Source organism: Brachycentrus maculatus, unplaced genomic scaffold, assembly GCF_059751285.1.
Source record: "Brachycentrus maculatus isolate JH-2025_06_01 unplaced genomic scaffold, ASM5975128v1 h1tg000202l, whole genome shotgun sequence".
Taxonomy (NCBI): domain Eukaryota; kingdom Metazoa; phylum Arthropoda; class Insecta; order Trichoptera; family Brachycentridae; genus Brachycentrus; species Brachycentrus maculatus.
Genome location: NW_028280953.1, coordinates 1,624,631 through 1,640,283, shown reverse-complemented (window position 1 = coordinate 1,640,283; position 15,653 = coordinate 1,624,631). Strand labels below are relative to the sequence as shown.

At 32.5% G+C, this 15,653-nt stretch overlaps 1 protein-coding gene across 3 annotated transcripts in view; it reads left to right on the top strand.

The window, feature by feature from the left end:
* sick (sickie) overlaps positions 1-15,653 on the top strand; it is a 377,677-nt gene that overhangs the window by 165,907 nt on the left and 196,117 nt on the right. For all 3 annotated transcript variants that reach the window (XM_088263668.1, XM_088263667.1, XM_088263666.1), the window contains one exon: positions 11,346-11,716. In XM_088263668.1, coding sequence (XP_088119794.1) covers positions 11,346-11,716 — 371 coding nt within the window. The remainder of the gene's footprint in view (positions 1-11,345; positions 11,717-15,653) is intronic.

The window sequence follows — 15,653 nt, the reverse complement described above, 5'->3', positions numbered from 1 at the left end:
TTAAATGATCGAAACGAAATACCTTTTTTTAGATTTTTATACAAAGAAAAATTATATAATAATCAATCAATTTTGATAATTTAATGGTGCCATTTTTAATCACATTGTAATCTTGACGATCGCCATGGATCTTCCTCGAAAGACATCTAGAGTAAGACCAAAAAATTCATGGATGCTGCAGAACGATCACATGATTCGAAGGCATGACTTAGGTGACGTTGTATATGATAGAAGGACCTACAGCCTGAAGACGAGCTGACTCCAACAGTCTTCAAAGACGATAAGTTGGCCAAGACAATAAAAATGAAATTTTTATTTTCTGGCGTTTCTCATGTGTGTGATTGAAATCCAGGATTTGGACCTCACACACTAATATAAGAGTTTTTGCTTAGTAAAGAGCTTCTTTACATCTCACCAATAGATGTCTCTAGTGAAGTTCTAGTGATTCAAGAACAAGGTTTCTAAATTGGTTCATATATACACTACTACTACTACCACTATATACAACTTTCAAGAATTTGAGTAGTGTAGTTGTCAATAATGGGTAGAATTGGTGAATGCTACACGTGTGTAAAGTGATCACTTAAACCAGCCTATGACGGTCGTCAGCCCCGTAAATGCCCAGACTTCCATATTCTTCTTCATCTTTGATGAGATGTCAAAAAAAAATACGATAAGTTGGGATAGAGACAGGAAGAAGATGATACAGTGCTATTTTTCGTAAACTATTTTCTCAAATCTATTTAAAAAAGAAGTCGGTTTTTAATTCGAATGCCCATGTCTATTAATAATTAATTTTTTTTACTACTTTAAGTACTTTTATACCGAATTGAATAAATGAATCATTTTTTCCGTAAAGATAACACAAAAAATGAGATCATACGTTCCTTGAAATTCAATTGATTTTTTCGTGTATAATACAATACGTTTATGTATGGTAGTGAAGCATATAATTGGTACACGAAAAAAACAAATGCGATCATTAGGAATAATGTACGGAGAATTAAAGTAAGATACAGTTTCGAATAAGGAGATTATTTGCCCGATTTCGTAGTGTAGTGGTCAGGACTTTCGACTACCATGCTAGATATCATCAGTTCGATTTATTTAATTACCTGAAACGCCGGACTCATCAAGTTTCAACGCAGATTAAAATAAAACATGGCATCTTAACATAGATAAAGAATAATATGAAATTCTTGGCATTTACGGGGCTTACGACCGTCATAGGCTGGTTTAAGTGATCATTATTCTTCTATCTATGATTGATAATCACACTACTTATATACTTGGAACTTCTAAATATATCGATCAGACTCGAAAAATAGTACAACATTTTGAGTGTGTCCAAATACTTGTTCACAAAATCTGGATCATCTCCAATTACAGGAGTCACCTTCATATTATTTTTTGATATCTCATCAAAGACGAAGAAGAATATGGAAGTCTGGGCATTTACGGGGCTTACGACCGTCATAGGCCGTAAGCCCCGTAAATGCCCAGACTTCCATATTCTTCTTCGTCTTTGATGAGATATCAAAAAATAAATCGAAAAATAGTGTTTAAATTCACTATAATTTCACTAGAGACATCTATGGTGAAATGAGAGAAGCTTTTATTAACCAGATACTCTTTTTATGGAAGGTCCGAATCCTAGATTATATTCACATACTGAAAGAAAACGTGATTTAAAATTTTTCATGCAGTTTTTAATATGACCAGTCATTTTATTTACATCATTTTGAGTGTGTCTAAATACTTGTTCACTATTCTGAATTATCTCCACCTAGGAGTTATTTTTGTACATTTTTGACATCTCAACATAGATGAAGAAGAATATGGAAGTCTGGGCATTCTTAAAAATAATATTAATTTCATTTTCTTTTTCTTCTTTCCTTCATCAGCACCCAATGGTGCATAGGGCACTGCACAAAATCGACGTAATGTTACGTAAATCGTCAATTATACGAAAGCAAGGTGATCAGTCTCACGCTTCAGGTACCAATCCAGGGTAATATTAAACACATGGGCCAAAAATCTTATGTTTATTGTGACCCCCCTAGGAATCGAACCCGGGACCTCCAGCACTCTAACCACGTGCTCTGACCACTTGACTTTGGAAGACAATTCAAATATTTGAATTATCGCCTAATTTTTAAAACGTCTCTGTTAGGATATATCACATGCCGTCGAAGATATTAAGATATTAACGGTGCACGCTTTATGAGACATAACGGACATTTTGCCGGCGGCGGATTGGTCGATTTGAATTTGGAAGCTACAAAGATGGCCGCGCCATTCCGCGTTCCTAATTTGAAACTGTTCCTTACTATTTACAGTTTCAAATTTCGAATCCTCATTTATACTAGACTCATTACTATTCTCAACTGGACTCAAAATTTTGTTCGAAATTCAAAATTATTTATATTTAAATAGTTTTTATTTTTACTTTACTATTTACAGTTTCAAATTTCGAATCCTCATTTGAACCGGACTCATTACTATTCTCAACAGGACTTAAATTTTGGTTCGAAACTTAAAATTATTTATATTTAAGCATTTAGTTTTTATTTTTACTTTACTATTTACAGTTTCAAATTTCGAATCCTCAAGAACGTCATAAATAAAAAAATCGAAAAATTTTCAGCTGTGCATGTTTTCGGAACGCCCAGAAAATGTACTGTATCCCAGCAAAAGAGGCATATTTTTAACTTAATATTTACCCGCTACAGGGCAGAGAGTGTTGTTTTTGCATTTTGAAGAAAAGGTATCTTTTAATTATTTTTTTAAATACACTCAATATTTTTCAAATGGAGAAAAAACCTTTAGGTTTTACCTAAAAAGATCTGTTGCACAGTAAAAAAAATATTTTTAATACATTGTATTATATTTTTAAACTTTAAAAACGTTCTCCTGAAAAATCAAGTTTTTTTTATTTATGACGTTTACTCATGACTCATTACTTTTATGACTCATTACTATTCTCAACTCAAATTTTCGTTCGAAGTTCAAAATGATTTGTATTTATATAGTTTTTGTAATCACCTGTTGATGAAAACATCTCTAGTTTTCGAAACTAGTCGTGTGTAATGAAGTATTTATTTTAATTAATCAACTTGCTTAAACTTTAGGCCGATTCTATAAATAATGTGTTAAATTAAAGTAGACTAAATGGAATCGAAATGCGATCTCTCAGACGAATGTGCGCCAAAACAATGTATGGAACGAATGAGTGGCGAGTGAACAGTAAAAATATGTGTCGATTGAAGCATAAATACAATTTTAAACGAAATTTGAGTCGTGTAATTGACAATCACACGACTTAATGGTAGAATCATGAATAAAGTGATCACTTAAACAACCCCATGACATTGCGTAAGCCTTGTAAATACCTAGACTTCAACATTCTTCTTCATATATGTTGCGATATAAATATGAAAATGCAACTCTTCAGTGGTGAAACTCAGATTTGTGAAACAGGATTTGAACACACTCAAAATGTTATGAAAAATCACACCTTCCTCATTTAAAATAATGAAAATAATATATTATTTTGAGAAATAAAAAGACTTTGTTTTTTAATCCACTTATATTTTTATTTACAACCAACTAGTTTCGGCAACAACCTGTTGCCCTCTTCAGGGTTTAATTTGTGACTAGACTAGACTAGTCATAAATTAAACCCTGAAGAGGGCAACAGGTTGTTTCCGAAACTAGATGGTTGTTAATAAAAATGTGAGTGGAACAAAAAACAAAGTCTTTTTATTTCTCAAAATAATATATCAATAAGATCCACAAAGTTAATGCTTTCAACATTCAAAACACAATGAAAATAAAAACTAACTTACTAACTAACTAACCATCACAGCAGGCAGAGAGAATAGAGCGCCACACCACTCTGTCCTTGCAAACATTCTTCGCCTCTTCCACGTTCATGCATCTCCTCATACATACCCGCCATATGAAAATAAAGCTTGATTTATTATTGTGACTGTGCTATTTTCAACACGGGCTCTTATTATCATGGGCTATTTTACGCTTTCTTAATGCACAGCCCTCATAAAAGCATTAATCTCGAGACAAGCGCAAAGGTTTTTGAACTAAAACCCTCGTTTTCCCAAGTAAGGAACCGCCTTTGAACTTTTTGACATATGTTGAAGTGTGGGTGGAAACAAATGCATCCCATTTCAATAAACAAATGTTTTTAAGGCGGGATATTCGATAGCCCGCAACTTATTTTTTTTTAAACCCAGGTAACATTTGACGTAACTGATTTTTTTTATTAAAACACTGTTTTTGTAATGAAAGTCTTCGTATAATAGTTTTGAAAAGAAAAGAGAAATTGAAAGGTAAGGTGTTTAAAAATTTGAAAAAAAATATTCTTTCATAATATATCTATGTAAAAATTATTATTTTATTACAATTAAACACTTGAATGTACCACTTTAATGAGTTTTATTTTATTTACGACTAGTTTCGAAAACGACAGATCTTTTCATCTTCTGGTACAAATTAAGTTTTAATTTGTACCAGAAGATGAAAACATCTGTCGTTTTCGAAACTAGTCGTAAATAAAATAAAACTCATTAAAGTGGTACATTCAAGTGTTTAATTTTAATAAAATAATCATGTCGTTCCACAAAGTTAATACCGAATCAATAAATAATATGAGAAAATGATATTTCAACCCAGGTACCATTTAACGTAGGTAATTCTATTTTTCGATTGACACACCGTTTTTGTTTTAAAAATACTAGTTTTTCATCGAAATAAATATGTGATTTTGATAAGAAAAGAGATATTAAATAATAAATGCAACTCCCATCTTTAAAAAAGAATATTTCGTAAAATTCTATTAAAAATGTTTTTCCTTTCAACTCCTTACTTGATCCTTTTTTCTTATATTCAACCATTTTAGTGTTTCATCAATATACAATGAAGGTAGTTTGGATAAGGAAAAATCCGGATTGAAAAAAAACATGCAACATTTTGAGTGTGTCCAAATACTAGTTCACAAATCTGGATTATATGAAATTAGGAGTTATTTTTTATATTCACATACAAATGAAAGAGTTTCTGCTCAATAAAAAGCTTCTTTGCCTTGCTTATTATGTACAAGGTTTATAGATCATTAAGTGGATTTTTGTTTCTTCTAACTTTATATTTTTATTTAATTTAATCTGTGTTGGGAACAGGAGGGATAATCTAGTGTGGGCCAATCAGGAACTTTTCGAAATACTTTATTTTATTTATTCGGGAATTGTACAGCTTACATGTAAAAAAAATGATATTATAAACGATAGTTACATTAACAATAATAAACATTACATTACATTAACAAAAAATAGTTACGTTTAAAAAAAGCAAATTAAGCAATTCCATTTATTGTTTCAGCATTAACTTTGTGGTAAGACATGTTACAATAATTAAAGAAAACACTTCGTTTTTTACCACTTGAGTTTTATTATAGACTACATGTTTCAGAAGTTAAACTTCTATCATTCAGGTCTGTATAATAACTATTATACAGACTATTATTAGTTATTATACAGACCTGAATGATGGAAGTTTAACTTCTGAAACATGTAGTCTATAATAAAACTCAAGTGGTAAAAAACGAAGTGTTTTCTTTAATTATTGTAAGCAATTCCACATTTATGTTATAAAACTATTAAAAAACATTCAGAGATTTAAAAAAAGGTATGATATAAAATAACACATTTAGCAGGAAGGAGAAGGAAAGAAGAGGAATTAATGAGGGTGGTTAAAGGATTTTTTTTCTAGGTAAGAAGTTTAAAAATATATTAGGTTGATTGACGTGTCACATAAATGTATGTCAGGATTCGTTCAGTTTTTAATATATTCAATTGCATTTGGATATCCGTACTAATTGCCCAAAGTAATTTTGATTATTCATGAGTTAGTCTATAAATAGTTGCTTCATTATTATTCAATACCTTTTTTGTAATCTTAAAATAAATCTAATATAGCTAGGTACTTGTTACCTGCGTATAAGAGAATCCTCTTGTAATTGATTAGCCGTTCATTAATGATAACGAATTATTAACTAACGAATTATTAATTAACAGCTTTCATTTTTTACATCTCAACATAGACAAAGAAAAATCCGGAAGTCTGGGTACTTACATGGCCCACACGTGCAATATTCACCAGTCTAACCATGATTTTGGAACTCTTAAATTTGTACAAATCAGTATGTAAAAATAATCCGGGGTTCAGGTCCTGCATTCATACAAATAATAGGGTCTCTGCTAAATAAAAACTTTCTCAATCCAACATAGATGACTGTTGTGCACTCATATGTACTGTGTCATGAAATTGATCGATTAATTTTGTCCATTTTAAATTCGATTTAATTCAGAGAAATACTAAAATATGTTCGAATAGTGATATAAGGAAAGAATGCAATGCTGAGATAAGCATAATCCATCAATTTTCATTAATTGATTCGGCAGTCACTTTGTGGTAAAATCTATCCGTTTTTAATTAATGTTTTACTCAGTAAATACCACTATTTAGTGGTATTGAATAGTGGTATTTACTAAGTAAAACATTAATTTAAAATTAGCCATCAAATTAAAAAAGATGTATTTAGATGGTTTTTGCATGCGAATTAAATGAGTGGAGAATGAATAGTAAAACAAATTTATGAGCTGAATGTGATTGGTAGTAGAAGGAGAAGAAAACCGAGGAAAACATGGCATGATCAAGTATTGCAAACACTTAGATGTGATCAGGTCAGGAGTCGGAATAATCGGCGGGTAACTAACTATAAGGGCTTGAATTGTTTTTTTTTTTTTTGATTTTTTTACGGAGTGTGTGGAAGTTTTTTGTAAGGGAATGTAATTAACTATGAGTATTTTAATGTTTTAGAATTTAATAAACCCCGATGATGACAAGGTTCTTGTCGAAACCGGTAGGTTAAAGTGTACTCTCAATAAAAAAAGTGGTTAAAACAAAGTTGTTTAATTTTATAAAAACTATAAGGTCGTTTTTGCACGGAATTTTGTCCGTCCGGCACTTCAGTTAGCGTTTTAAAACGATGATTGGCTTGGATTGGCTTGTGCTTTTGTCCATCTTAGAATGAAATCCATGAAATTCGATCACGTTAAACTGTCGTAGTCGCTTTTATTTTTAAAAACCGGATTGCCGGACGGTAAAATTCCGTTTAGTGCACAAGCGCTCTAAGGAGATGCCCGCAGCTTTCCTGCAGGGGTAGGCTGAGAGAATAGAACGTCACTTCAATCTACTTTGCGAACAGTCATCACTTCTTCCACATTCACGTGATGGTAAATTTGTAAGCTGGTTTTTGAAAATACTACTGCTTAATTTAACCTTTCCGGGAGTACAATTTTTTTTTCTTTAAATCGATGTATTATGAAAATATAAATTATGTTAAAATATATATATTTTTTAAACACACCTATTCGAAACATTTTTCAATTATGACAAAATTATATACAAATATCCACAGATGTCATTGCTATACAAGTTACATCATACTAACTGACAGACGGACTTCGACGTTCATTAACGTCCATACTCCTTTAAGGAAAATTCGTACTGACGTTCATTTACGTCCATACTCCCAGACACGTAAGGAAAAAAATCCTTAATTTTATTCCTGTCAAATTATTTCTGTACAATATCTCGTTATACTAGGACAAGTCTAGTTGATGACTGACGTGATTGCTACAGTAATGATATTTTTTATTGTTCATACTGTATATATTTATATATTTATAATTTACAATTGCGGTCGAGTCGATTCATAACACGATGTACAGAAAAAAACTGACGGATATCTCTCGTGTTGAGTGGCACGAAAAAAATGATCTTCTGAGGTCAAAATCATTTCCCAAGAACATTTTTTTGGCCCACCTAACACCTTGGCGACCGGCTTTACGTACTACTGTAATTTTTATTATTTTTTATTTATATTTAATATTATAATTTTTTTATATTTAATATTTTTTTTATTTATTTTATATTTCGTGTATTAAAAGCATTATAACTTTGTGGTATTGTAATATAACACTCATTATCATTCATCGTTCACTTTGTAATACCACTTTAATTAACACTAATTCGTGACTACCGGCTTCGGAATAATCATTCCATCATCAGGTCATTAAAATGAAATTCTTACGTTCTGGCATTTATACTAAAATACAATTTTGAAAGAGAGATAGAAGACAAATAAATCACATTTGTCTATTTATTTATTTTGTAATAAATAAATAATTAAGTTATATATAAAGGTCTTTTCCATATCCTTCCATTTATTTGGGTCATTTAATTTTTATTTTGCTGCTTGCAGCCAATTTTTACCACTTATGGGTTTATTTTGTAAATACGACATGGAATAAAATAATGGTTTAAATATAGAAATAGAAATATACACTTTTATACGATAGATACGTTCCATGGGGAGTAGCATAAAAATACTTGAATTACATGCAAAACTGGGGGATTAAGTTCCATTATTTTAAAAAAAAACTGCATAATTTCAAATCAATATGATAGAATATACCAAAAATCGCATAAAAAATCTATAAAAATATAAAAACAGAAGAGCTTTTTCCTTAATTAAATATCCACGTATGGGAAATCGTTTTTGAGATACATCATCAATCCAAATAACAAGTGGTTTTTGTTTTTTTCCAATAAAGGATCTCATAAATACGATGTAAGATTTAACCTAATCACACTCAAACGGTTGTAACCTGCACAAGTCTAAAATTTAGATTTTTTATGCAAATTCGCATAAAAAAGACCTGAACTACATACAAACATGAGGGATAGGTTCCATTACATTTGAAAATCGCATAACTTCAAAATCGCATTAAAAAGATCCACATAAAAACAGACCCAAGTGTACTCGTAAAATCCATATTTTCAGTTTTTTCATGTAAAAATATAACCAATGTAAAAATGACAAATATTTTTTTCGTAATAAAACAAAATGTGGTATGAAATGTGTTAAGCCACATCCATTACACTGTGAAGGACATTAACTAGAGGAGGTATGTAATTGAATAGTACTTATCATATTTCATTGTTCAGAATACTCGAGTATGTTAAGTACAGTCATTCCACTTGACTGTAATTACGCTTTTCCTCGTTTGTTATTTGCGTGTCCTTGGAGGTTCAAATTTCGTGAGATTGTGTGGACAGCGCACTTAAATTCCACTGAAACCAGTTGAAAAATGTTTATCGAAAGTACCTACGCATCAAGTAATTGTTAACATAAAATATTTGTCGAAAGTACCTACGCTTCTAGATTTAAAATAACTGTCGAAAGTACCTTCGCATCTAGATTTAAAATAATTGTCGAATGTACCTACGCATCTCAATTCAATTTTTTTATCGAAAGTACCTGCGCAACTACTACTACTACTACTACTACCATCACGCCGTTTCCCCGCAGGGGTAGGCAGAGAGGATGGAACGCCACACTCTTCTGTCCTGACATACACTCCTCGCCTCCTTCACATCCATACATCTAGTCATACATGCCCTCCGATTACGCAGACTTTTGACACCGCCAGATTTTAGGTTCTGATTGATCTGATCGTGCCAAGTCTTTTTCGATCGTCCACGTTCTGTTTTCCCTCTCACATTCGCCACATATATTTTCTTAGTCACTCTCTCGCTATCTATTCGCCCCACATGTCCATACCACCGCAAAGAGCGCAACTAGATTTTAAAATGTAGTCCGTAGTACCTACGCATCTAGATTTAAAAGTTTTGTCAATAGTACCTACGTATCTAGATTTAAAAGGTTTGTCGAAAGTACCTACGCACCTAAATTAAAAATGTTGTCGATAGTACCTACGCATCTAAATTCAAAAGTTTTGCCGATATTACCTACGCATCTAGTAGATTTAAAAGTATTGTCGAATTTAAATGTACTTACGATTCTAGACTTTCAGTTTTTTGTCAAAAGTACTCATTTATCTAGTTTTAAAAGTTATGTAGAACGTACCTACGCATCAAGATTTAAAATAATTGTTGAAAGTACCTACGCATCTAAATTTAAAAGGTTTCTCGAAAGTCAGCATGTATTTTTAAATTTAAATGATAAAATATATAAAATTATCGATTCTGAAAGGTGTGTTCAGATGGTTTGGGCATGTGAATCTAATGAGTGAAGTAAGAACACTAAAAGAGATTCATGAGGCGAATGTGGTTGGTAATATGAGCAGAGGAAGACCGAGAAAAGCTTGGCACGATCAAGTATTTCAAATACTTGGATGTAGTCTGGTAGAGAGTCGAAACAATCGGCGGGTATGTATGAGGAGATGAATATGTGGATGAGACGATTTACGATTGTTTGCAAAGACATATTGGTATGGCGTTCGATTCTCTCTGCCTACCCCTATATAAAGCAGCGTGATGCTTAGCTATTTACTTATTACTTACATTATTTTTATTATAGAGTTAGTTACTCAACGGTAAATCTTATCACGAATTACGAAAAAACTAAATGACCTAGATATTCAAATTGTGAGAACAAATTCGGTCATATTGATAAAAATATCATCGTTATTAGCTCGAACGAAACCGGTTTCGTTAGAACAACATTTTTAGCTGAACGTCTCACAGACGCTATACAATAACAAACAAAGCGGTACTCAGTGATTGAGTATCGAAGAAGCTTTAATTAAGATGAGTTATTTATTAAATAATATATCCGATTATCAAGCATTGAATTATTCGATTATGTAATAACGGGTTATGTGTAGTGTACATACATATATCGTAATAAACAATTCCGTTTTTTATTGAATTGAAACTTTTTGGGCGGAAATCGATAGTTGGACTAGAATTGAGACTGAAATTTTGAGGACGCGTCACGTTTATTAGGCACATTTCGTTACATGAGAGAGAAGGAAGATTACGTAGAGAGAAGGAAAAGAGAGCGACCTTAAGAGAGTAAGGACTTAATGGTATTAATTTTGTGGAATAACGCGATAATTTAAATGCCAAAATTAACATTATTCACTTGTATAAGACCTCTTTTTTTATTTTTTTATTTGTATACATTTATTTAAATCACAATTTATACATATTTAGAACTTTTTTTTGCAAAGACCCACCAAGCCACCTTGTGTGACATTGTCGGTGTCTTGTTTGGGCTTATTAATATAAACACCACTGGTTTTGAGAAAAACAGATGTTTTAAAATACAAAACGAACTGTGTTTTCACCTGTTGATGGAGGTAATGTAGTTTAGTAGTGGTATTTACTGAGTAATTTTTATTTATTTTAAAATATTCATAGACAGTTAGAATAAGATGCATTTTTTCTTTTTTTTTCAGTACGATTCCGTCGCTGCTTGCTTGCACTTTCTGCATACGCAGCGCGTCCAAGGTCTCGAGCAGGTCACAGCCGAGGACATCAGAGAGGGCAAGCTCAAGGCGATACTTGCCCTCTTCTTCGCCCTCAGCAGGCACAAGCAGGCCGCCAAGCAGAGGGCTCAGCCGCACCAGGGGGGTCAACTACACCAGGGGGGTCAACTGCACCAGGGGGGTCAGTTGCACCAGGGGGGTCAGCCGCACCAGGGGGGTCAACAGTACCAGTTGGGACATGCGGGGTCTGGCGGGAAGGCGGAGCCAGTTACCAGGATGACAGGGGGCGCAGGGTGTGACGATCTGCTGGCAGCCACCAACGCAAACATGGTCCAGCACAGGTAAAACTTGACACAATATTTAGTTAGTTGCTAAACCATGTTACGTTAATGGTGTGTTTCTCTGCTAAAGTTTCAGCAAAACGTCAACAGATGGTGTTAAATATAATTACAAGAAAAATTCAAAATATAAAAAAAAAATATAACGTTTTCAACCCCTTATCTTCCAGTAACTATTTTATTTTCAAAACTATGTATTTATTTCGAAGAAAAACTTTTTATTCCATACAAAAAACTGTTTGAAATAATCAATTGAGTTAAATGCATTTAAATATAAATGATTTATCGAATACCTTAATTATCAAATCGTTGTACTTTAAAGATATATTTCTCATATTCTCAATATTATTAATATTTAAATATATTTCTCAGCTAAGGTTTCAATGAAGCGCCAACAGATGGTATTAGACTAATAGTCATGAAAAACTTAAATAATTGAAATAAAAGTATATGAAATTTATTGTATTTATACCAATTATTTTTAATTAATTATGCTTGTTACAAGATTTTAAAATACTTCATAGTATATTTACATCAAAAATTAAAAAAAATTATATTATTTGCAAGGTAGCGCGCTTGGGTTAAACTAGTGCCATCTAGCGACGAGTAGCGTAACGATTTTAGTTTAAAATCGCGCCAATAGATGCAACATGCAGTTGTCGATCTTTCGAGCTTTACATGCACGATTTTATTACATTGGTTGTAAATCTATTTTTAATTGTATCGTAAAATATTACAACGGCAGTAAAGCGATGTCGGTAATAAACACATTAACTATAAAGTGCTGTATTTTAGTGCTTTATGTATTCCACCTTTCGGTAGCAGACAGTGGTGCGGTTTTAAATGAAATAGTGCCAGGGGGCTGGCTACTTTATGAATTTACATCCCTCCATATATATTTTGTCGTATTTAGTCGATAAATCAATATAAAACCGTAATTTAATCTCAAATGTATTAAGATATATGAGCAATTGATATCTAACTTAATAAATATTAACAAATATTAATAAAAAATAAATAAAAAAATATTAATAATGAATATGAAAAATTAAATAATAAATAATAAAACCCTTACCGCATCCCAATGGTGCATAGGGCACTGCTTCATATAACCGCAGTGTTATCTCGATCGATTACACATGAAGGAAAGGTGATCAGCCCTCCGCTTCAGGTACCAGTCCAGTGTAATATTGAATAAATATTAGAGTGAAAAAATCACTTATATTTATTAAACCCCCCTGGGAATCGAACCCGGGACCTCCAGAACGGTAGCCGAGCATGCTGACCATTACACTACGGAGGCGAACAAAATATGAAAAATTACGTACAATAAATATGCAATATTTTGAGTGGTTCGAATTTATTGATATTTTTAGAATTGTAGACGAATAAATAGGCCATATTGTGAGTGTTTACAAATTTTTATCTTTTTAAAATTACAGACAATAACTAACTTACTAACTAACTAACCATCACGCCGCTTCCCCGCAGGGATAGGCAGAGAGAATAGAGCGCCACACCACCCTGTCCTTGCAAACATTCTTCGCCTCTTCCACGTTCATGCATCTCCTCATACATACCCGCCGATTGTTACGACTCCTAACCTGACCACTTTCAAGTATTTGGCATACCTGATCGTGCCATGTTTTTCTCGGTCTTCCTCTGCTTCTTTTCCCGCTAACATTCGCCTCATAAATTTGTTTTACCGTTCTTTCCTCACTCATTCGTTCTACATGTCCAAACCATCTCAACACACCTTTCTTAATTTTATCCATAATGCTTATCTCAGCTTTGCATTCCTTCCTTATTTCACTATTCGTACATCTATCATACATCGATTTGTCGCACATTCTTCTGAGAGATCGCATTTCGACTGCATTCAGTCTGCTTTCATCCTTCTTTTGCCAACTCCATGTTTCACTTCCATACATTAGAGTTGGAACCAGGACTACAGACAATAAATAGGCAATATTTTGAGTGTGTCCAAATAAAATCTATTTTGTTTTTTAATGATACAATCAAACTAAACGATATTTTTCAGTGGAAATTATTATTGATATTTTTCTTTAAACACAAAGTTAAAAACTGAATTAGTCTTAAAAAAAAAAAACAAAAAATAAAAACACAAACAACAGAGATTTCTCACCGAATTTAATATTTATTTATTGTTTCGGCATTCACTGTATGGTAAGACATAATTAAATTAAATTATAAACAAAACATTTGTTTTTTACCACTTGAGTATAATATTTTAACGACTAGTTTCGTCTAGTGTAATGGTCAGCACGCTCGACTATCATTCTGGAGGTCCCGGGTTCGATTCCCAGGGGGGGGTCAAATAAATATTTGTGATTTTTTTACTCTAATATTTATTCAATATCACCCTGGACTGGTACCTGAAGCGGGTGGCTGATCACCTTTCCTTCATGTGTTAACGATCAAGATAACACTGCGTTTATATGCAGTGCCCTATGCACCATTGGGGTGCGGATAAGGGTTTGATGATGAGTTTCGTAAGCTACAGATGTTTCCATCTACGGCAGCGGTCGGGAACCGGGGAAAATTACCCGAAATGGGGTAAAAATGATTTTTTTGGGGTAATAAGGAATTTTTCTAGTTTGCTTTTTCACAAACGTGTTAGAATTTTTATGATATACATCGATTGTCTTCTTTCGAAAATGGGGGAAGGGGTAATATCGACTCACACACAAATATTTTGGGGAAATGGTTAAAAAAAGTTCCCCGAGCGCTGAACTACGGATTTGAATATCGTTTGTTATTGTTATCCAAACCCGTATATGGACACATCGCTCGCTCCTTTCAAGAACGTCATAAATCAAAAATCGTCAATTTTCAGTTGTGCATGTTTTCGAAATGCTCAGCAAATGTACTTTATCCCAGCAAAAGAGGCATATTTTTAACTTAATATTTACCCCATACAGGGCAGAAAGTGTTGTTTTTGCATTTTGAAGAAAAGGCATTTTGCATTTAATTATTTTTTTAAATTTACATAATATTTTTCAAATGGAGAAAAAACTTTCAGATTTTACCTAAAAAGATCTGTTGCATAGTGAAAAATTCAATAAGTGGCTTGATTTTTATTTTCAATACATTGTACTCGTATTATATTTTTAAACTATAAAAACGTTCTTCTGAAAAATCATTTTTTTTATTTATGACGTTCTTGAAAGGAGTGAGCGACATCTGTAGCTTCGACAACTAGTCGTTAAAATATAATACTCAAGTGGTAAAAATCAAGTGTTTTACTTATAATTTATACATATATATATACCCATACAATCTTCACAAATATTTTTCGTTTCAAATTGAAGCGGTGTTTGCGGAACGGATTTACACAAATAATGCTTGAAGCGAGCGGAACCGAAGCGGTAATTATTCAATTAGCCGGTGAAGTCTGCTGAAGTTAAAAATAGTCCTTTGTGATTTTCTGACGCAAAACGAATAAACATTGTCACGCTATTTGCATCTGCGCGCTCACGAATGGAGGGTCAATAGCGCGTATTGCGTACTCATTTTTTTTTAACTTGCTTTCGCAAATTTAAACCATTTTTTTAAGTACTACAGGGCGTAACGGAATTAGTTGTTCATTAAAATCTTATTTTTGTTATTTAAATATTCAAAATCTAAAGAATTGCCACCGAAATATATATCGCTCACTCCTTTCAAGAGAACGTCATAAATCAAAAATCGTGAATTTTGAGTTGTGCGTGTTTTCGGAATGCCCAGAAAATGTGCTGTATACCAGCAAAAGCGGCATATTTTTAACTTAATATTTACCCGCTACAGGGCAGAAAATGTTGTTGTTTTTTTTTATTTGATGAAAAGGTATTGTTTAATTATTTTTTTTAATATACTAAATATTTTTCAAATGAAAAAAAAACTTCAGTTTTACCTAAAAAGATCTGTTGCACAGTAAAAA